Below are 23,532 nucleotides of genomic sequence, written 5' to 3' on the forward strand. Positions count from 1 at the left end.
AGCCAGGCACAGTGCCAAGAGACTCATATGCACCATCTCATCAGTTCCTCAATACGCTATAAGCTGGGCACCATTATTAGCTCCATTTTGTACATGGAAAACAAGCTACATGTGGTCAGTGTGGTCAAACAGTCTATGTTCAAATCCCAGGTCTGCCGCTTCCTGGATGTGTGACTTTGGGCAAGTTATGCAAATTCCCTGTGCCTCAGTTCCACATCTGAAAAAGGAGCATCCTGTAGCCCCTGCCTCACAGGGCTCTTGTGAGCATTACATACAATTTAAATGTAAAATGCTTATGAAAGAGTTTCTGGCAAACAATGCACTCAAAGAAAAGGTAAACAATGATAAATTATTATTATTATTCCATCTTCTGATTAGTATGGTGTAGCATAAACTACACATAATATTAACTAAGAGGGGTGAGCATCTGACTAATTACTTAGGTTTTCCTACCAATCGACCTTCTGAGAAAATCAAGCAAGCTTCAACTCAGTTAAGTGCTTTCTGGGCAGCAAAAATGAATTCTTCTCTGTCTGGTCATTGAAGAAGCAAGGCAGTTAAGGAAAAGGCATCATGGATACTTTGAGTACACTTCAGGAAAGAAGCAAGGTGGCCCAGGTGTAATCTGACAGAAAGACCAAAAGCAGACCGACTACTCTTGATGTGGGAATAGTGCAGGAGACCCTTTCTGACAATAGCTTGATCCTGACAGTGGCAGGGCAGCAAATGGGAAAGTCTGTGAATAACTGCTATGGCCCCAAAAAAAAAAAAAAAATCCAGTGATGGTGTTTTAATGTCTAGGGGCCTGGGCAGGGTTGGGAGTGAATATTTTCACTGTTCTCGTTCCTCCCCAGACAGCAGAGCATGTCAGGAGTGTGATTTCAAAGGCCACAGGTCAGAAGACACAGGTCATCGGTACTTGCCTTTTGAGGGCCACCCCGAGTGGAAGCCGAACACCTGAGAGGCCAGGGGAGGCAATGCTCTCTGGACTGAGGCTGGGCCCTGCACACTGTGCCTAAACCCTACTCACCAGCCTGCTCTCACCAGTCAAAACTCTCTCCATCTAAGGGATAAAAATGCAACAGCCAGCATCACCCGCTCCTGAAGGAACCCCGACCTTGATGAAAGCTCACTGAGCAAGTCATTCCACAGAGGCTTCCTCCATGATGCTGCCTGCACGGAATGTGTCAAAGGCAGGAGGTTTTAAAGGTTTGCTTTCTGCTTGCCTAGGGAAAGCTAAAACCATTTCAAGAATGAGAATACAAATCCATAAAAGCCACACTGTTTTGTAAAACAACACAGCCCAAGCTAAGAATGAAACCCAGCAGAATTCTTCTGCTCTTTATTCTGATGCGGCAGCTTTCGAAGAACCTCACAAAAAATAAAGCAAAACTGCTTTGCTTTAGCTGGTGGTTTTCAATCCTGGCTGATTATTAGACTCACCTGAAGATTTTTTAAACGCCAATGCGCAGGCCCCACCTCAAGCCAGTTAAATCAGTAGCTCTGGGTGGGAACCAGGCACCGGCTTTTACTCTGGGCATGGGGGTCGGCAACCTATGATTTACCCACCCCTCCAGGTGGTTCGGAGGCATGCTCAAGTTTGAGAACCACTGGCTTAGTCTACCCAAAGGCATTTAGTTTTATGGCAAATGCCTATTTTTCAAGCTCTACTAAGGGCAAAATAAAACTAAATGGGTTTAAGTGGCTGAAGCAGGAACTGACCTGCTTCTACCAAGAAGACGGTGCCCAGGTTACTGGGGATGGAGTCTTCTCTTTGTGAGGCCTTTAAAGACCAAGCAGGCCCCACTATGTGTTCAACAATCTGGAACAATTTAGGGAGCGTCTTTCTACAGGAAAAGGAGAAGGTTAGAAAGCCTCTACCAAGAAAGTTATTTCTGAACATTTAAAGAGAGGAAAACACCCTAGTCTGAGATCACAGGCCACTCTGCATCCCGGAAATCAGGCGGAGGCCAACTACTTGCCGTATTTTCTGGAATCCATCTGTTTAAACAGCACAATCAGGTCTTCTGAATAGCTGATGTCAGCCTCAAAGCGGGCCCGGGAGATGAGTATGCACTGCCCTTTGACGAAGGCAAGGGAGGGAGCTACAGGAAGGCAGGTCTGGGCTGCAGGGTTGCTGCTGCTGGTAGAGGGTGACTCCACGTGGCCCTCGGCCACTTCCAAAGGCTGCAGAGCGACAGCCTGGAGGTGCTGGGCTGCTTTCACTGCCGAAGAAGAAAAGGACAGAGGTGACAACCTGAGCGACTTTTACGTGGCCCTGGAATGCTAAGGCAGGCACAGGAGGGGGGCAGGAGCAGGGTGAGGAGGAAGTTCGCTGGGCAGGCAGGAGAGAAAAAGCGTAGTCAGATGCAGAAGGTGTGCAGATGTGCTTTAATTGGGGCTTCAGGTATTTCAGGATTTCCTGAATGTAACTCTTCTATTCCTTAGGTTTCCCAATTTTAAAAACTTAGAATTCAGAAATGAACAGGGGGGACAGGGATCTCACCAGGATGAGTAAACTTATCAGATAATTTCTGTGGCCATGTCAGAGAAGCCACCGAAGGAAGTCAACACACCAGAAATCACCCCCTTAACCCTGTTCCCAGGTCACTATTCTGTCCACCACTGAGAGGACAAGGAAGGAGACACAGGATCATCAGGCCACAGACATACAGTGTTGACCCTTATTTTCTCTATTACTGAGGCATTTTATAGATTAATAGATTTGACGACATAGAACTAAACTGTCAAAAAACACAAACTGAAATGAAAGGCAAAACTAGTGAATAAAGATATTTGCAAGAAATATGAACAGAGCTCATACTTAAAAAAAAATACTAAGACCACATAAGATAAGAAGTTAGGCAACCAATTCAAAAGGGGGAAAATGACTAATAGACATTTGGAGAAACGTGCAACTCTGCAAACAATCAGAGTAATAAAAAGTCATTTTTAACTTATCGAACTTGCAGGATTAGAAAAATAGATATCAGATAGGAATAAAACCATTTGGAAAACAATTTGGCAATATACAGCAAGAGCCCTAAAAAGTGAGCATAATGATTCAACTTCTAGGAATCTATTTCAACTAACACAAGTTGAAAAAACAAAAATTTATAGACCAAGGTGTTCCTTACAGCTTTGATACTGGGGAAGCTAGGAGCAAATTAACATTAAACAAAAAGAAAATGATTTACCCAGTATACGACACATTCTTTTTTTTTTTTTTTTTTTTTTGGTTGCCCAGTGCAGCATGTGGGATCTTAGTTCCCTGACCAGGGATTGAACCCATGCCCCCTGCATTGGAAGGCGGAGTCTTAACCACTGGACCACCAGGGAAGTCCCTATCACACATTCTTAAAATGGAGAATGTTTTATAGCCATTAGTTTGTTTGTTTTTTGGAAGAAATTTTGGAAAAGACAAAAGACGCTATTAAGTATGAAATCATTTTTTGGAGGTCAAAGTGGTTCAATAATGGACACGCACATTTTCATCACCCAGAATTAACTGTTTAACATGCACCATTAAAATAAAAGTGCTTTATGCAGGAACATTAAGTGAAAAAGGCAAGGTACAGATTACATTACATATAGAAAACACTGTATATCTCAATGCATAGGAAAAAAAGGCTGGAAGGAACAAAACTAAAATGCTGACAGTGGTTAAGTGAGTGGGGACAGACGGGGGTGGGGGAGGGTGGCTGGTTTCTCTTTGCACATTGACATACTTTCCACATGACCTACAGTGAGTGTGTGGTAGGGTTAAAAAGGCAAAATTCAGAGGTGGACCCAAACAAATAACAGGAAGACTGAAAGTCTTCATATGTTGCATTAATAAACAGTATAATGTACTAAGATGACACAGCCATCATCAACTATCCGAAAATTAAGAAACAAGGGTAAAGGCACAAATCCACAGTTGTTGGGAGAGTGTTCCAGGTATATCTTGGTAGAGAACAGACTGAGTACGCAAAACATTGAGAAGGATACAGCCGAGCTCAACAATTCCTCATCAGCAAAATTCACCTGAAAGCTACAGACAGAATCTTGTGCCCAATGAGCTGTTAAAAAACAAAAATACGTGGAGCATTACCAAAAACAACCATCGTGGTCAGAGGACAGGAGTAAAAAGAGGACAAAACCAACAAAACAGAGACTTTTAAACAGTCTCTGTAGGTTACTTTTGTATACATATATAAAAGTATAAGAAAATCAAAAGAAAAAAAACATTGACATGACATGAAAAAAACTTCATAGGGCTTCCCTGGTGGCGCAGTGGTTGAGAGTCCGCCTGCCGATGCAGGGGACACGGGTTCCTGCCCCGGTCCGGGAAGATCCCACATGCCGCGGAGCGGCTGGGCCCGTTGGGCCATGGCCGCTGAGCCTGAGCGTCCGGAGCATGTGCTCCGCAACGGGAGAGGCCACAACAGTGAGAGGCCCGTGTACCGCAAAAAACAAACAAACAAACAAAAAAAACTTCAAAACTGGAAAGCACTGGTTTAACATGAGCAATAACACAACACCAGGTATCAAGACCTACAATGTTAACCCAGAGCACTGGCTCTCCTCCCCTCAACACCTAATAAATGGATTAAAGTAATGGGAAAAGCGAGCTCCCCCAAACCTAGTGTCAAACATTTCAAAAGGCAGAGGACAAGGAGAGAAACAGGAAGTTCTGCAGGGAGCTGTCCCATTACCCCCAGCAACTGTACTGGTGATGTCAGAGAATTCCACCTCGTGCCCCAAATCTGTGGAGGAGTAACCTCACCATGCATCCTCCGCTTTTCCCTTTTTGAACTGGGTGGGGACAGAGAGGGCACAGAAATGGCTGCTGGGAGGGAAGCGTAGAACGGGAGGTGAGGACACTCAGGGCTGACTCTAACAGAGGTGCAGGCTTCAGGCACTAGGACAAGGTGACAAAAACCTTGGTGTAGGAGAGTCAACAAAATCTCAGAAGACAAAGTGGTGAGAACCCAGGGGCCCTGACTACCACCAGACATGACACAGGCTGGAGCCAGCTTGGGCAACACCCGCTCCCCGCACTCTCACGTTTGTGTTGTCTGCTGAACTGTTACCGTTCCTGGGAGCGGGGCCGGCACAGCTGCCTGGCATGGCTGGAGCCTGCAGTCCAGGGGGCACATACACTCTGAAGTCAGGTGGCTTGGGTTTGAATCCCAGTTGTACAACTGATTGGCTGTGTGCCCTATGTTAGTTATAGAGCCTCTCTGGACCTCAGTTTTCCCATCTGTAAAATGGTTGTTATAAGGAATGAAAGAGTTAGCATAGATAAGGGGCTTGGAACAGCCTAGCATGGAGCAGGTTCTGTAAGTGCTAGCTTTTGTTAGTATGACCGGTGCCCTCCTCCCAAGGACCTGCCTCATTAGGCTGGCCATGGGGAGAAGGAAGAAGAGTACTGGGATGGCGTCCCAAAAGCCATCTGAACCACAGGCTAGACTGTATCTGCTACTCGAGGAACTTTTCAATACCAGCGTCCCCCTGCATGACGGGGGACCACACACCTACTTACTCAGGGCACCGTAGTCGGTCATGCTGAAGTTCCACGTCTTGGTGGCAGGATCTGAAATGAAACAGAAGTACCTGGTTTGCCCACAATAAGGCTGATGACTGCTGGTATGAGCTGTACTTGGACATTCAATAAGGGTTTGTTAAATGAATGAACGAATGCTAAGTTCAAAACAGTTGACTGAAAAGCCCCTACTGATGTACAAAATCCCCGTAGAGGACAAACAGCAAATATAAATGAGGATAACGCTTTGGCTCTGCCCTTCTGGGAGGACCAACCTGAGCATGCCAGGTCACCTGGCTGAGCCAGTTCCATCGCCTTTAAAATGGAAATAACACCTACTTCTCACAAAAAAACTGTTTTAGGATTAAGTGCTACACGACATACAAAGCACCTGGCAGGGGAACTATTCAGCCATTCTCCATGTGGCCATGTGGCAGCCCCCAAGCATGGCAGCTGTTTGAAGGAACGTCTATTATAAAAGGAAACATGAGCTAAAACAGAAAATTTTTAACAACTGGATGGATATAATGTGCCAATGCACTCTCTTCATATTTATGAGAAACTGTTAGATTTAAAGAGACTCTAGGGCTCCCCTGGTGGCGCAGTGGTTGAGAGTCCACCTGCCGATGCAGGGGACACGGGTTCGTGCCCCGGTCCAGGAAGATCCCACATGCCGCGGAGCGGCTGGGCCCGTGAGCCATGGCCACTGGGCCTGCGCAACGGGAGAGGCCACAACAGTGAGAGGCCCGAGTACCGCAAAAAAAAAAAAAAAGAGAGAGACTCTACCGTAACGTCTGCTCGGCAGACTCTTAAACACTGCAATGAGCTCCTCATTGTATCCAATCTTCACCTGGAAACGATCACCGATTTTTATGCATGTTCCCTGCTGGGAGCCTGCTGCTTTGCGGAGTGGGGTCCCTGATTTCTGTTGTAGTCTTTCTTCTGTCCTGGGCATCACACTCCATGAAACGTTCTGCCCAGAGGTGGAGGGTCTTGCCATCCTGGCCTCTAATTCAGGATCCCTGGGAGGCTGTCCAGAGGAAGAAGCTGCCGTTTCCTGGAAATTCTTTGCTCTGGCCAAAGGCTCATGAGTTGTGTTAACAAAGGGTGTCGATTTGGTCTTGTGTGAAGCCTGAATCTGACCTTCCTCTGACCCATAAACCCAGAGCTGCTCGCTGGAGACCGCTGGAGGACTGTTTGCCAAGGGACGGGAGATCCCAGCGAGGGTCACTTGATTTGGTGGGCGGTGGCTCGGGCAGGCTGTGGGCATCTCTTCTTGCCTCTGCCATGTCCCCTTTGCCTGCTCTGAGGTGCTGAGTTGAAAACTGTGGGAATTTTGGGGTCTCTGATCACCATCAGATGAACTCCTGGGATTCTGTTGCTTGAAAAGGACACCATGGCTCCCTGACTTAGAAGGATCCTGGTGGAGGTGTCTGGAAGGGCCCTGCTTGGACTGGGAAGGTTTAGCAGCAATGGAGGAGCTCGAGAGTATGTTCTGATGCTGTTCTGCTAATAATTTCTCAGCTCTACGTGCCAGAGCCTTTTGCCGATTCTCTTCGATTTTTTTCCTCTGTTCCTCTGTAAGAGGCAAGGACATTTTAACAGGGAAATGTTCATGCAGGAATGTCAATCTTTAATCGGAAACTTGGCAAAAGCTGAGAAAGGAAAAACAATATTGAAATAAACATTAAATGTATGTATTTGCTTACCTTGATTTTAACACTTTTGTCCCAGGAAATGCACAAGGAGCCAAAGGATATATGAAAGTTTCTTTTATAATTAAACACATACCCACACAGATAGTAGGCAGCATATGCCAAAAACCATGACTCTGACAAAAAGTAAAAAGCAAGGTCGATCAAATCCAAAGCCAAAAAGGTATTTCAAGTGCAATGTTTTTCTCCCTCTCATCCACCAGCCAACATGAGTTATCAGATCCCAAAAAGTTATATAGTGCAACCTAAATCCATCAGATAGTGAGAAGGGTGACATTTCAAACGAGAAAGGATAATGGATTAGACTGACATAGACCAAAACAAACACATACCATGGCGTGACACTCGCTAAAACAGCCTCCTTCCAACCTGGAAGAAGGAAAAAAGCATCAGCATCACATACACTGCACACTAAATTCACCCCTCGAATACCATCGTTTCATCATTCCTGGCAAGTCAATCTGCAGGTGGTAAACCCACCACCGTAGACCAACGAGTGACTCTTCTGGAAAAATAAGGGAAAAAAAAAGTAATACGCTCATTGTACAAATTCAGACGCTACATAAAGATGTAAAGAAAACAGTAAAATTAATCTGTAATCTCAGTATCCATCAATAACCACTGTTCATAGTTTACAGTATAATTCTGATTTTTTTCTATCATATCCATAGATACAGGTCATGTATAATATTTGGAAGACATATGATTTATTACAAAATAGGATCATTATATATGTTCTGTTTTGTATCCCTATCCCGAGTTCTTTTTTCCAATTAATTTACTTAGGTTATTCTTCTATGAGCTGAGCCACTTTTACAATACTCTAGACCCAGGCTCTGGACACCAATTTCTCTGGCTTGATTCGAACTGAAGAGCCGCTACCCAATGTAACGCCACGTAATGTTTATAACGATGACAAGGTGGGGGGCCTCTGAGAAACGCCCGAGGGTAAAAAGGTTTCCTTCCTGCGGGGACTCTCTTTGACCAGAACTCCAAACATCGATCTCTAGAGACCTTCCACGTCCTCCAACCACCAGCAGTTAAGAAGGTGTTAGGGAAAGGCATCGTTCCCAGGCTCGGCTGCAGTTCTCAGGCTCCCCGGGTAAAACACTCCTGCCTAACTTTCCAACCAGCGCTCTGCTGCGCCCCCGAACTCTCCAGGTCCAAGGCCTGGTGCGCTGCCTCCACTAGCCAGGGGAGATGACGCCATGGGATGAAGTCCCATTGATCAGCCCCAAACCATAAAGCCATCCCACTACATGGAGGCCCCTCTTCTTTGTGCTGAGACCTGTGTTCCACCCCATTTTGGGGGCGCGCCTCTCCCCGACCTGGCAGTATGGGAGCGCCACTCCCACCCCTATCATCTCCACTTGGATTCACCCTTTCCGTTGGCCCACTCCCTGCTCCAGGGTGGCATTTGGTCTCGTCCGCCACCGCCGCCTTCCTCCCAATTTACCTTCTCACCCGGTGAGGCCTAGAACGTGAGCCACATTCGCGCCCGACCCCGAACCCAGGCGCGTCTCCAGGGCCCCCCCGAGCCAGGTTACTCTTCCGGGTGGCCGGTTAGGCCCAGTTACTCGAGCGCTGCCAGTTCGCTCGCCTTATTTCAGCAGCCGGGCCTCAGAGGTAGTACTGGTGGTGGTGGGGTCGCTCCCCGAGGAACTACACTTCCCAGAGGGCAACGCGGCCCCAGTTACGCTTTAAAAAGTGAAAGACCTCAGAGGGGAGACCCGAGCGGTGCTGCAGGGCCTTCTGGGATTTGTAGTTTGACTGCGGAGCCTGGTGAGAATTAGGAGACGCAAAGTCGTGGGCGGGGCTGAAATGGTGCACCCTGGGAATTGTAGTCCTCGAGTCCCTCAAAGGTTTCAGCAAGCACCGGATCGTGAAAGCCTGGGTTGTTGTTCCCAAAACTGGAGTCACGCTGTCAGGAGTTGTTGGAGGTTTTTGTTTTTTGTTTTCCATGCTCTTCCTTATTTTTATTAGCACCCAGGAAGGAAGCAATATGAGCTGTGCAAAATGTACAACATCGTAGTAACACCGAGTTTGATTTGACAAGCCAAAGGTAGTGCAGCTGTGGCTAATCTCATAGTAATACAGAGAGACGGGTAGATGGATTTGGTAGCTCTTAACAAAAGTATCCCCAGGGGTATCCATTCCTGATTTGATAACCTTGCAATTTAAGCACCACCTGCTGTTCCAACCCCGACCTGACCTTCTTGGATCAAAAGAGAATTAGCATTGTCGTCACTGTCATTGTTGTCATCATCATTGTCTTCATCAGTCATTGTGCTGAGCATTTAATGTGAATTATCTCATTTAATCCTCACTACAACCTTAAGGAACACACAGTATTTGTATCCCCCTTTTACAGATAGGAAAACTGAGCAGCTATTGGATAACTTTTTCAAAGCCTTATTAGCCTATTTGTGGTTCTGACTCTGGAGCCCACACTTTTGAGAGAAAATTAGTAAGCTGACGCTATCAGAGTCAGTTTACCCCATTTCTGAGCACCAACACCCTTTCCATTCCATAATCAACTCCATTATTAAATATTGGTGGTAAATATAATATTTCCCTGTCATCAGTATTCACATAAATGTTGCTATTCTATTTTCAAACGTGGCTCATTTAAAAACAAAGAGGTAGATCTCTACTTAAGGATTTGGAAAAATGGCCAAGATGTATTGTTAAGAAAAACAAAGCACATCAATGTGTATAGTTTGATCCATTAAAAAAAAAATCCCTACCTATAAATGCATGTAAACTCATAGTTCAGGAACAGGGGAGGATGGGATACACTCCTCTCCTTTTTAATCTATATTTTTCTGAATTATTTGAATTTTCTTATAATAATCATATAGAAGTTGTGTGACTTTTGAAAAAGTAAATCGGGTTGGTTTTTTAAATGACAAAAACATTGGCCTGGCTACAGGCCTTGAGTGAAGTTAAGCACTAGATAGTGTTCAGATCTCAGCTCCACCCCTTTTATTGGCCACATCAACACATGACCATGCCTCTAAGTTCTCATCTATAAAGTTAGGACGAGAAAACAGTACTACCTTGCTAAATCTTCTTGTTGTGGTGAGGATCAAATTGAGAAAATATGGGAGAAGCACTTAGTGAATTGTGAAATCCCAGAACAGATGGGAGAGGGATGTTGCTATTATTTGAGGTCAATCTTCTCAGGTCCTTCATTTCTCTACACCCAGCAGCCACTTCCTACTATATAGTGTGAACAGAAATGAATGAACATCTTTCCCTGCCCTTTCTGTTCCCCAGCAGACTCAGTTAATTTGCTAAGAAAGCTGGGTGCTGGGCACTTCACCCACGGCTGCCACCAATTCATACGACAGTCACTGCCCTTGGCTGTGCTCAGTTGGCTCGCCTGTAGAATGACATATTGCCCTTTGATGTGTGCTAAAAAGGCATGTGGACCAGTGGAGCTTGCATTCTAGTATTCCTATGGATTCATGGGATCAAAATCCCAATTCGGGAAGTCTGGATTTGAACTAAAAGATGTGCTTACCTTTCTAGCTCAAACATTCAAAAATTCTAAGAATGGGAAATTAGAATTATACTCCAATAAAGATGTTAAAAAAAAGAATTCAGTTAAAAAAAACCTTGTCTTCAGAAAGTAAACTAATCAAATACCACTCATTGTTCATATCTGCTTTGTCAACAACACCGTTTATTGAGTACTGTTACATGCACGGCTTTTTTGTTTAAATTTCTATACTTCCAAAGTTCTTCAGGCAACTTATAGTAAAAATTCTTTCATTGAAAAGGTTTAAAGGCCTGGAGGAAAGCTCCGGAGCCAAGGAATGCAGGGAGAGAAGAGCCTAGTTATAGCAGCTGAGCTCCAAACTAACTCAGGGCTTCCTGGCAGCTAAAGCAAAAAAGCGAAAACATCATGCAAGGCTTTCAAATAAACTCCGCACAGCTGAAGCTCCCAAATGCAGGTCAGTTGGGCAGTGACAACTGGTTTGAAGTGTCACCTGGTTGCCTTAGACGCACACAAACAAAAGGACAATGTGATAGGCATCTTGTAAAGTTAATTTTTAAAAAGATTTATATAATTATGTAAAATTACATTAAAATGGCTTGAGAGTTCATCTAGTAGTTTTTTAAAGTTTAACTGACTTTTCTTTAGTAAAGTGATGAATGTCATAAATGCCTCTATTTACCAAAATTAAAAGTAGTTTTCTTTCAAAAATATCCAATTATATTTAGTCTGTGAAATCCAAAAATCTGGCAGACACAATTGCAAGGGATTCCAGAGATGAATAAGATCCTGTTCCTGTTCCTCCAAAAGATTACAGTATTTGGAGGATAGAAGACAAATAGCTAAAACTGTCAGGTTTAGCAAATGTCCCAAATAATTGTCCCCAACATTGCATGCATGTACTTATATTTAAAAAGTATTACTTACCTGAAATTTAAATTTAACTGAGGGTCCTATATTTTATCTGACAACCATAAAACCAGTCCACTCCTATTGTATCAGTGGGCAACGAACAAATATGCGTTGATAGATAGAAGATTCACAGATATATTGATATGTTGAATTTTAAAGCTAGAATGGACTATGTGGTTTTATATGTGAGGAAACAGAGGCCAGATCAGCTGCTAGTTCAGACAGCACCTTTGTGTGTTGTAAAACCACACCCAGAGGAATTAACTGTGCCTGACATCAAGGACCAGGTAGAGGCTGGGCTGGAACAGGGAACATCATTTCCACTGTAGGACTCTTTCTGACACTAATTAAACATACAGATACTTGTTGCATGCTTGCAGCTGCCTGACAGTATGTCTGAGTACCTACTGCAGTCCTCTTCCTGGAGCTTACATGCTAGTGATGCAGGCCCTGGGCTTCCCTCTTCCCTCCATTTCTGATCCCCTAGAGAGGGCTTGACAGCCCTTTGGGAAGGGAGTTTTTGACAAGCACCTCAAGGGCATGTCATCACTCAAGTTAATTACACCTAGAGCACTGTGATAAGATCCCGGAGCAGGTGCAAGACTTTGGGTGGATAAGGAGGCTGTTCTTTCCTCGGGTGATGCCAGTTGGTAAAGACATTTGCATATCCAAAGCACAGAGGAGCCCTGTGAAGGTTTATAAGCCAAGAAATTCACCTTCCTTAGCGATTGTTCCATTCTGATGGACTTAATTGCTTTGAGTCTGACAGTTCAGTTTTTCTCCCGTCTCTCGTCTGCAACCCCATCGCTCCTCCCCCCAAAACCTCTAAATGTATTATAAAGACAGAAACTCAGTATTATTTCTACACCATGCATCCCACAGTTTGGTGTGAGGGTTCTCCAAGCATCTTAACTTCTCAAACTTTCTGGTCTTGGTGGCTGTGATTCATTCACAAGCCTCTCCCTCAAATCTGGCACCTTTTCTGCCAGGATGGCTTTGCCAAAAGCACCCCCCCACACCCTTGACACCCTGCTCCAGTTTTCTTAAACCTGTGAAGTTTCACTTTTCCTGTTTCTCCAAAATCACAAGTTCCACTTTATTCACCCATCCATTTATATATTCGTTTAGCAACAATTCAAGGACCTGCTATGGGCCATACACTGGGCAAAGGCCCTGGGGTTGCAACAGTCAATAAAAACCCAAAGATGTCACCCTTTCTTCTTAAAGCTTACAGTCTGGTTGGGGAGGCACACACGCAGACACACAGACACACAGACACACACAAGGAAATAAACTAAATGATAAGTGCTTGAGGGATGATAAGTGCTTGAGGGACATAAGTAGAGGGCCCAAGGAGAGATTACAGAAGGAACTACTTCATGATGGTTAGGAGAGAACTCTCTCTCTCTCTCTTTTTTTTTTTTTTTTTTTTGTGGTACACGGGCCTCTCAGCGTTGTGGCCTCTCCCGTTGCGGAGCACAGGCTCCGGACGCGCAGGCTCAGCGGCCATGGCTCACGGGCCCAGCTGCTCCGCAGCATGTGGGATCTTCCCGGACCAGGGCACGAACCCACGTCCCCTGCGCTGGCAGGCGGACTCTCAACCACTGCGCCACCAGGGAAGCCCAGAAGAGGGTTCTCTGAGGGAAGGCCTTGAAGCTGAGACCAGAAGGAGTGGGGGAGGCAGCCATGTAAAAGTCATAGGGAGGAGGGTCCTGAGCCAGAGGCACCCAGGCAAGAAAGATCTGGGCATGTTAGGGGAGCTGAAAGAAGGCAAGTGTGGCCACAGGACAGTGAGAGGGAAGGCGAGGGGCTCACGGTGAGGCTGGAGAGGCAAGTAGGACAGATACTGTCAGGGTCCTTCAGGCCCCAGAAAGGTGTTTGGATTTTGTTCTGGGAGCGGTGGGGAACCACCGGAAGGATTCGCCCTGGAATAGTGTGATATGGCGTGTGTCTTAGGAAGACTGCTCTTGCCGCTGACTGGAGGTTTCCCTGGAGGAAGGCGAGAGTGCCAACAGGAAGGCCTTCCAGGAAGCCAAGGAGGAGTCCAGACCAGGAAGCCCAGTGGCCTGGTGAGACGGTCGCTTTGGAAAGCTCCTTGGAGGGAGACTCCGGCACCACATCTCCTTCTCAGGGAGCCTGAATGTCTGAGTGCAGCACACAGCACTCAAAGAGAGCCCCCAGGCTTCCCTGGTGGCGCAGTGGTTGAGAGTCCGCCTGCCGATGTAGGGGACACGGGTTCGTGCCCCGGTCCGGGAAGATCCCACATGCCGCAGAGCGGCTGGGCCCGTGAGCCATGGTCGCAGAGCCTGCACGTCCGGAGCCTGTGCTCCGCAACTGGAGAGGCCACAACAGTGAGAGGCCCGCGTACCGCAAAAAAAAAAAAAAAAAAAAAAGAGCGCCCCCTTGCGCACCTCCCACTGTGGCAGTGGACGTGAAGTTGCTTAGAAAGCTGGGGTAGTAGATGGAACTTTCTACAGACTGCTGTTTTTTTTCTGTATACTAGGCAGCTTCTTTACAGAGATATGAATTGGAAAAATTGCGTTCTTTCATGATTATTAAAGGAAAATGGAGGCAAAGAGGAGACAAGTAGCTTGTTCAATGATACAGATAACACTGGAACCCAAACTCTCAGATGTCCTACCTCCTGCTCTTCATCCAGTACGCAGCTCCCTAGGCGCTACAACAAGGGAAGAGCCATCAGACTTTGCTTAATATTCTACTCTTGATATAGAATAGGTAATCCATCCCATGGGAAATTACCGCGTTGGCAGCCCCCCATTTGTGCCCACAGATGCGAAAATTTAACATTCAATTAGAAGTCGCTGGCTTGGTGCAATACCCATGAAGGCCACCAGGGGGCGAATAATAGTCCACGATCCTAGCCCGCGTTACTGCTTCCCATTACTCTGGGCTCCTCTTGACTCCTTCGTTCTCTATGTTTATGCTTTATCTCTTCTTCTTTCTTTCTTTTTCATCTTATATTACATTTATTACCTTTTTATTCTTCCCTTTCCCCCCTTCTGCTCCTCTAACCCCATAACCAGCCTGCCCACATCATGGAACTAAAACTTATTTTTAGTAGTTTGTTGCACGTGTTGAATTTCTCCTGGTTTTCAGTTCTCAAAGGCTGTAAGGGTAACACTTTCTATCACCCTCCCCTAGACATTCCCCGCTCGCATTTGTTTGATTTTGATTTCTGTGGCCATCGATTGCCTTCCCCTCTTCAATAGAGAAAGAAAGGGGATCCACTCCTGACTCAAATAAAACATCACACAAACAAAAGGTCGTTCAATCGTTACGGAATTTCAAAAGTAGAGGGAAATTTAAGCGTCCTTGAGGGCTGCATGCTGTCTCCACTGTAACTAAGACAGCACCTAAATAACCATCCAAAGTGTGGGGTTCCTCTGGATCTGAGAAACATGCAGTTCCTTTCTTCCCTTACTCCAGTATTTCATGTTTCTTAACTGTCAGAAGATTCTCCTTAGTGTTCACTCCAGATTCTCTGCATGTTCAAATTTGTTCTGTCTATGGGAGAGAGATATATGGAGGAAGGTGCTATCTAGTTTATGTTCCCACTGACCTGGGGGCTTGTGATCAATCCCTTCTGCCGAGCCACGCTGCAAGCTGAAGGTTGAGGCATTAGGTTGGTGAGGACACAGGTTGGCCATCTGCTGAGAACAGAGCTATTTTCACCTGCATTAGAAGGAGGCCCGCTCAGACTAAATCACAGAGAAGGAACAGTCCCATTTATCACGAGGGTAAATTATCCTAATTGAGCGGTTAAGAGAATGAATGCTTTCTAGGTAGTTTACAGTAAAGGACCTCTTTGTCCTGGCTGCAATAATAGAAAGCCACGGACCATCAGATCCATTTGGGAAAGAGCATTAGCATCCAGTCCACTCACCTCCTTGGTCCTCCAGCCCTTGTTTCCAGGAAATCAACCTCCCTCTTAGCAATCAGTTCAATGTTATTTGAGTTTTTATTTTCCTCTTGTAAGCTTCTGAAAGAGCAGGGACTCTCTCCTTAACCCTACTTGTACAGCAAGTGATGTGTAGTCCAGTAAGTATAACATACTCAAGCCTTTCAGACTCCCAGCACGAGTCTGTACTTTGAAATGATGGAGGTAAATCCCCACCTTCCACTACCCCTCAGTTTCCAGTAAACAGACAACTCCAGAATTTCTTCTCAGCACCCTCTCTAGCTTGCTACACGCACCTCCTTCTCTGCTTGTGAACAAATGAAAATACTTAGTTACTTGCTTTTCTCACAATTTAAAAGGCCTGTGTCATGCTATCAGTTGAAGAGATAGCATTTAAAAATATTAATTAAAAAACTATATATCTTTTGAATAAGCAATACATTCACATAATTCAAACTCTGTACACATGTAAAAGCACATACAGTGAAATGTTTTCTTCCAGCTGGAAGCAGATTTAACATGAAGTTATGTAAGCTTCGACTTCAGGGACCCTCATTTACAATAGGCCTCTTCTAAGGTCCTGTACCTAATTCTATATTCATTTTGTATTATTTTTTCTTTAAAAGCTGCCCTGTCCTGGGACTCCCCTGGTGGCGCAGTGGTTAAGAATTGCCTGCCAATGCAGAGGACACGGGTTCAATCCCTGGTCCGGGAAGATCCCACATGCCACAGAGCAGCTAAGCCCATGCGCCACAACTACTGAGCCTGTGTGCTGCAACTACTGAATCCCATGCACTGCAACCACTGAAGCCAGTAGAACTAGAGCCTGTGCTCTGCAGCAAGAGAAGCCACTGCAATGAGAAGCCCACGCACCGCATTGAAGAGTAACCCCCACTCGTCGCAACTAGAAAAAGACCGCGCGCAGCAACAGACCTAACGCAGCCAAAAAAAAAAAAAAAAAAAAAAAGCCGCCCCCTCCCAAATTGTATAAGCTTCAGTGACTCCAAGACTTGCATCTGCATCTGCCTGCATCCCTGTTTTTTAGCCACCCATCCCTTGCCCAACAGGCAATAAATGTCATCATTGTCTTGCATATTTTTCTGGATATATATATATATATATACATATATATATATATATATATATATATACATATATATATATATATTTTAGGATTTCAGGCACCTTTATTCATGGCAGGTATTTTTGGTCAGGGGAAACATTCCTGTTACTTAAGGAAGCCAACTGCTTACATCCCAACTGTCCACTTGCCATTTCCCAGGCTTGGAAGCATCTTGCACGCGGTTCCATCCAGCCCCTGAGTCCAGCTGGCTCTGGGCTTTCAGGGACACACCTCGTGACCTACCGGCCCAGTGAGGGAGTTTCTCCGGCTCGGTGATGACAGTGGGGAGTTCATTTTATCCCAGAAGAAATCGACTCCTCTGTGTTCCCCATATAATTTATAAATAGGACAAATTATTCCTTAATATTATTATATATTTGCAATTCAAACAATTAAGACTAGTGACATAGGAAACTTGAAAAAAATCATACTGTGTTGACTCCGGGTTTCCCTCTCCAAAGCACTGTTCCATTCCCCAACTTCTTCCATATTCTCTATACAAAATCATCCTGCTGCGACAGCCGCGTGGGTCTCCTTCCCATCAACACAGCCTTGGGGCTCAGCGCTCCTGACACTGCAGGCTGAGCCGCAGGAGTTATTTTCCCTGTCTCCCATTATCAGTAATAAAGCCACTACTCTGCTCGAATTTAGGTAAGAAACAGTTTAAAGGAACTATTTCTTAAAAACTCAAGCCTACAACTAGTTATTTAGTAGACACGGACTTAACATGGTCTGTTTTCCTTTTCTGTTTCTTTTCCCAGCCAGTAGCTCAAAAGATGGAGTAGCTTAGTTGTAAAGTCCTGCCAGATTTCCTACGGTAACTGCTGTAGATGGACAAGGTAGGGTCCTACTGAAGGTTCAAACCTCATGCAAAACTCTAATTGCTGAAAGCCTCATCACATCAGGCAACTCTGTCATTGTCCATATTTTAAAATTCTAACACTAAAGTGGCCGTGGTCACTCTGCGTTACTGTAGCATCTGACCTCAAGGACTCAGGCATAAAATCATGGTTCCATTCCGAGTTTTGGCGACAGGGCAGTGCCAGATATTTCTGAATACACACTTTTAAATGTTTTTAACCACTTGGAAAGTATCGCCAACACACTATTTGGTGTTCACTCATCGGTCACTCTGAGAATCAAAGAACCTTAACTATAAATGCCTTACTTCACAAAATCTCATTATAACCAAGGATCTATCCTATGTCTAATAAAAAAAATTACACAGCAACTTGTATCAAACAGCAACTACTACAAAGGGAATGATAGAAAAAAAGTGACTTCACAAAGATACACTAAAAAATTTGACAATCATATGCAGGAACTGCCAAAGTTTTAGTGTTTAATAGCACAACTGACCAAGGTCCAAGATGTGAATTTACCATGTTCAGGAAACATGGGAGGCAGGGGAGAGAAATCACTCTATAAACTAACTCTATAGTATGTGGTAAGCAGAATGCACACTTTTTTTTTTTTTTTGCGGTACGCGGACCTCTCACTGTTGTGGCCTCTCCCATTGCGGAGCACAGGCTCCGGACGCACAGGCCCAACGGCCATGGCTCACGGGCCCAGCTGCTCCACAGCATGTGGGATCTTCCAGGACCAGGGCATGAACCCGTGTCCCCTGCATCGGCAGGCGGACTCTCAACCACTGCGCCACCAGGGAAGCCCCCCACACTTTATAATATAAAACCTATCTACACATAGTAGTTAGTTGCAAAAAAAACATCGTCTTCTCTTGGCTTGTAAAAAGGGTGTTCCAGACTCCAGTACAGATGAGCAACCTTCACCTCTTCTGTGTGGCAGGGATCTTGTTTTTCCCGTCCAGCTCTTCCCCCCCGGCCTGTGTCATGAGGTCTGCCATGTCTTTCTCCAGGTCATCAATGCGACTGCTCATGTCATCAATTCTTCCAATGATCTGGTCGGACATGGTCTGAAATTTATCTTGCGTCTGTTGCAGACGTGTCCTCACCACCGAGGTGAGACCCTGCACGGTCTTGGGCTCTGTCTCTGCCATCTCCCTGGTTCCCAGCTTGGCAGTGCTGTCTCAGACGGCCACCTACCTGCATATATTTTATGTACATGTAAATAAAACCATATTTATCCCTCATTCCTTCTTCTATGCAGGGTAACATGCTAGTCACATGGTTCTGCACTTTGATCTTTGCATGTGTACTGAAGTAAGTTAATTTCTTCCTAGTTTGGCTTCCTCCATTATAAAATGGAAAAATTGGGCTTATCCCAGAGACTTCCTGTTCGGATTAAATGAGATCATGTAAAGCTCTTAGCCCATTGCCTGGAACATAGGAAGTGATCGATATATTAAGCTATTATTCTAGGGTTAAAATTTAAAACGTGCTACAAAGCTATGCTAATGAAAACAGTGGTGGGGCTGATAACGTAACAGCAGACGGATGAAACAAAGGAAGAAGCCTCTGCAACTCTTCATTATTTGTCTGCAAGATGCCATTGTCCATGATTGGAATACAAACACTAAAAAGAAAATGTTTGTCTCCCGGAGCTTATAGTCTAGGGGAAGAGAGGAGATGTATGTCAAAAATGTGCTATGAGGGGGCTTCCCTGGTGGCGCAGTGGTTGAGAGTCCGCCTGCCAGTGCAGGGGACACGGGTTCGTGCCCCGGTCTGGGAGAATCCCACATGCCGCGGAGCAGCTGGGCCCGTGAGCCACGGCCACTGAGCCTGCGCTCCGCAACGGGAGAGGCCACAACAGTGAGAGGCCCGTGTACCGAAAAAAAAAAAAAAAAGTGCTATGAGGGACTTGCCTGGTGGTCCAGTGGTTAAGAATCTGCCTTCCAACGCAGGGGACACAAGTTCGATCCCTGGATGGGGAACTAAGATCCCACATGCCGAGGGGCAACTAAGCCCTCACACCACAGCTACTGAGCCCGTGGGCCACAACTACAGAGCCCACGGTTCACAACTAGAGAGAAGCCTGCACACTGCAGCAGAGGATCCCACATGCCGCAACGAAGATCCTGCGTGCTGCAGCTAAGACCCAACACAGCCAAAAATTAAACCAAAAAAAAAAAAAAATATATATATATATATATATATATATAATATAAAAAAAAATGTGATGGCGGGTACAGAGGGCTACAGGACAAAGAAGGCAAAGTAGGTGGAGTGGTACCTGCACTGGCCTTTGAAGGACAAGTAGGAATTTGACATCCAGAAATAACCAGGAAAAGTGGTAGCTCCAAGGATGATCGGATCTGACAGAATCACAATGCTGAGGAAAATTTGGTTAATTAACTGAAATAACTTTTAAGAGAGAGAGTTATAGATTGACAGGATGTTTTCCTGAGGGACACGATCCTTGGGGTCCCTTTGGCAAGTCTGAATGAGTAAGGGAGGGCCCGGAGTCCCTCGGTAGGGGGTGTTACGTGGGCTTTGATTGAATTTGGCACCTCAATCTAACTCTCAATGGCAATTGAAGTGAGGGAGGCGGGGGGAGTCTCAATGTTCACAAATCCAATCCCTCATGAACAATTTCAAAGTTTAAATCTTTAGCTAACACTTTGTCAATAACGTGTTCTAATTACATTTGAGGCTTTGAAAACATGGCTCTGTATGTTAATTGCTGTGAAGCGGATTTTAGTCACAGGGACTTATACATTGTACGTGTACAGGAGACGTAGAGAGCTTATGAAATCAAGTCATTTGATTGCAACTGCAGATCCTGACAACGCTTGGAACAATGGAGCCCACAACCACATCCCCCTCCCCTGCTTCACCTCCTCCCCTGGGTATCAAGTGTATAAGTAACATTACATATGCAAAATGGCCCATAGGTCATCTAACCATTCCCCAAGGCCAGATGGGGCTTCCAGGAAACTGAGTGCCAAGCCACGTATTAAATAAAATGAATCTTACATCTTGAGCTCAGAAATTCAAGAGCCCTATGGCTGAGTCAGCTTCCAGATAAACACAGGACCCAGAGAAGAACCAGTTCCCTAAGGCTCTGTCATTGGACTGAACACGTTTCAGACCTAAAGAGAGAGCCCCTGAAACTGTCTCCCCACAGCATGTGTAGGGTGGGCTTCTTCTACCCATCTGGCACCTCTTTTGCCAACTCCTCCTCTCAACCTAGATTTCCTTTGGCCCTCCAGTCCTCACCCAAACAGTGTGTACTGCCTGAGTGATCAGCAAGTCATTCAGAGAAAAGCTTTTTCATTAAGAGGAGAGCAACAAATGATTAAATCAGAGTCATTTATTACCCTGCCATCTGGCCAGGACTCCTCCTGGTCCCCTTCTCCTCCGAGGCTATGTAGGCCTAGAAAGGTACAAAGGGGATGGAACATGGGAAGAACTGTCCAACCCTTCCTGGAAGCAGGGAGGGGGTTTCAGGAGGATTTCTTGGGATCGTTTCCTTACTTTAGAAACTGAGCCTCAGTTTCCTTACCTGTAAAGTGGGGGCAATATCATCTACCTTAGTGCTTGTGAAACACCTGGCACAATGGCTGGCATCGTAGAGGTGCTCAGGAAATGTAAGTTGAATCTGAAGCCTGTAAATTAGGAGCTTTGTTTTGAAGGCAGTCTCAGCTGTGGCAGGAGTGAGGCAACGAAAGTCCTCCTCTGGTAAGCAAGCCCCAGCTGGCTCTCTTTCTGTTGTGACACACAAGGGCATTCCCCGGTCCTCTCCCCCAAAATTCAGGGAGCTCAGGAAATCCATGCCCACCTCTCACTCCTACCCCCTCCAAACCTGGATGTCAGGCATTATCCTAAGGGAAATGCAGCAGGAGCCTTCCGTGTCTGGTTTGGGCATGATAAGAAGAGGGGCTGGGAAAGGCTTAGAGTTGAAAGGGGCTAGAAATGGAACTTAGGGGTGTATTTCAATAGGTGACAGCTCAGAGAGGACTCCACTAGATGATGTAGTGAAATAGACGCTAGTCCCTAAAAGTAAAATCACCACAAATGTGACAGCTACGAATGAAGACTAATACAGGAATATTGAAGTCTCAATTACCACAAGCAGCATCGCTGTCAGTGATGTGACTTCCAAGTTGGTGAACAACTCCTGGTAAAGCACTGAACAAAATATAATCTTCCTGCAGTTTACATAGTAGTTCCATTCGTAGGGTATACTTAGTGTATTTTTTTTTTTTTTTTTTTTGCGGTACGCGGGCCTCTCACTGCTGGGGCCTCTCACTGCTGTGGCCTCTCCCGTTGCGGAGCACAGGCTCTGGACGTGCAGGCTCAGTGGCCATGGCTCACGGGCCCAGCCGCTCCACGGCACGTGGGATCTTCCCAGACTGGGGCACGAACCCAGGAAGCCCTACTTAGTGTATATTAAAAGCCTTTTAAAAAAAGTCTTTCTGTTTACATATAAAATGAAGTTACATTCTAAAACTCAGATGATTATAAATGAGTTTCCAGCTCTGTAAATATCTAGTGGGGGGCTTCCCTGATGGCACAGTGGTTGAGAATCCGCCTGGCGATGCAGGGGACACAGGTTCGAGTCCTGGCCTGGGAGGATCCCACATGCCGCAGAGCAACTAAGCCTGTGCGCCACAACTACTGAGCCTGCGGTCTAGAGCTTACATGCCACAACTACTGAAGCCCGCGCGCCTGGAGCCCGTGCTCCGCAACAAGAGAAGCCACCGCAGTGAGAAGCCCGCGCACCGCAACAAAGAGTGGCCCCCACTCGCCTCAACTGGAGAAAAGCTCACACACAGCAACGAGGACCCAACGCAGCCAAAAATTAAAAATAAAATAAAATAAAATAAGCTACCAATATAAAAAAAAAATCTAGTGGGACATCTGAAAGTTGTGTGGAGCGTGGCGTGAGGTATGTGTAGAATTGTTGCACAAGTTGCAATAGATGAAGCTGCTGGGGTCCCAGGCTCTGCTTGCCAGGAGCGGGACCTCTACCCATCTTTGGGGCAAACCAAATCACTCCACACTTTTCCAAAGTACCCCCTAGGGGGGTGATCCTATGCTAGGCTAAAAATTAAAATGTGAATCAAATTAAATTAAATGTAAAAAAATTTAAAAGACAATCAAGAAGTTTTAAATGTAAAAAAACACCTTGAGGGACTTTCCTGGTGGTCCAGTGGCTAAGACTCCATACTCCCAATGCAGGGGGCCCGGGTTTGGATCCCTGGTCAGGGAACTGGGTCCCACATGCTGCAACTAACGATCCCGCATACCTCAACAAAGATCCCACACGCGACAACAAAGATCCCGTGTGCCACAATTAAGACCCTGTGCAGGCAAATAAACAAATATTAAAAAAAAAAAAAAGGCACCTGAGACAACTGAGAAATTTTTTTTTTTTTTTTTTTTTTTTGGCGGTACGCGGGCCTCTCACCGCTGTGGCCTCTCCCGCTGCGGAGCACAGGCTCCGGACGCGCAGGCCCAGAGACCATGGCCCACGGGCCCAGCCGCTCCGCGGCACGTGGGATCCCCCCGTACCAGGGCACCAACCCGCGTCCCCTGCATCGGCAGGCGGACGCTCAACCACTGCGCCACCCGGGAAGCCCAACTGAGAAATTTTGAGCTGGATATTAAATGAGATGAAAGAATTTTTGTTCATTTTGCTTGGTATGATAAAAAAATAATTTTATGTAAAAAGACAGACAGACGTGCATACAATAATGCAAAAATGGAAATTTCAGTGGTGACCACCTGAGTACAATATGTCTATGAGCTTTATAGAAAAGAGTTCCTGGCGTGGCTGCTCAACTCACAAAAACTCACGCTTCTCTGGGAATGTCCTCCATACAGTATTCAAGGTGAGCCCTCGTTTGTATCGTAAACTGCTCCCACGACCCCCCACCCCCCATCCAGGTGACTGGTCTAGGTCGGGGTGGGG

At 45.7% G+C, this 23,532-nt stretch overlaps 2 protein-coding genes across 5 annotated transcripts in view; both read right to left on the reverse strand.

Annotated features, from left to right (window-relative positions):
- The window catches only part of SMARCAL1 (SNF2 related chromatin remodeling annealing helicase 1), a 52,154-nt gene extending 43,255 nt beyond the window's left edge, over positions 1-8,899 (reverse strand). For 2 of the 4 annotated variants that reach the window (XR_014294907.1, XM_082631471.1), the window contains exons 1-5: positions 8,699-8,898; positions 7,575-7,611; positions 6,314-7,182; positions 5,528-5,578; positions 1,983-2,225 (exon numbers count right to left, since the gene is read on the reverse strand). Coding sequence is in view for 3 of the 4 variants with exons in the window: in XM_082631471.1 (XP_082487597.1) it covers positions 1,983-2,225; positions 5,528-5,578; positions 6,314-7,124 (1,105 nt within the window). In the remaining variant the exon portion in view is untranslated. Of the gene's footprint in view, positions 1-1,982; positions 2,226-5,527; positions 5,579-6,313; positions 7,183-7,574; positions 7,612-8,698 lie in introns of those variants that run through there. The other 2 variants (XM_082631472.1, XM_082631473.1) reach the window with 2 other exon arrangements.
- A 7,843-nt stretch (positions 8,900-16,742) lies between these two features.
- LOC309809673 (heat shock factor-binding protein 1-like) lies at positions 16,743-18,746 on the reverse strand. Its single transcript, XM_082630992.1, has one exon. The coding sequence runs from the start codon at positions 18,713-18,715 to the stop codon at positions 18,485-18,487; it is 231 nt and encodes a 76-aa protein (XP_082487118.1). The 5' UTR covers positions 18,716-18,746; the 3' UTR covers positions 16,743-18,484.
- Between the last annotated feature and the right edge of the window lie 4,786 nt (positions 18,747-23,532).

This window comes from Mesoplodon mirus, assembly GCF_964341445.2.
Source record: "Mesoplodon mirus genome assembly, chromosome: 8".
NCBI lineage: Eukaryota > Metazoa > Chordata > Mammalia > Artiodactyla > Ziphiidae > Mesoplodon > Mesoplodon mirus.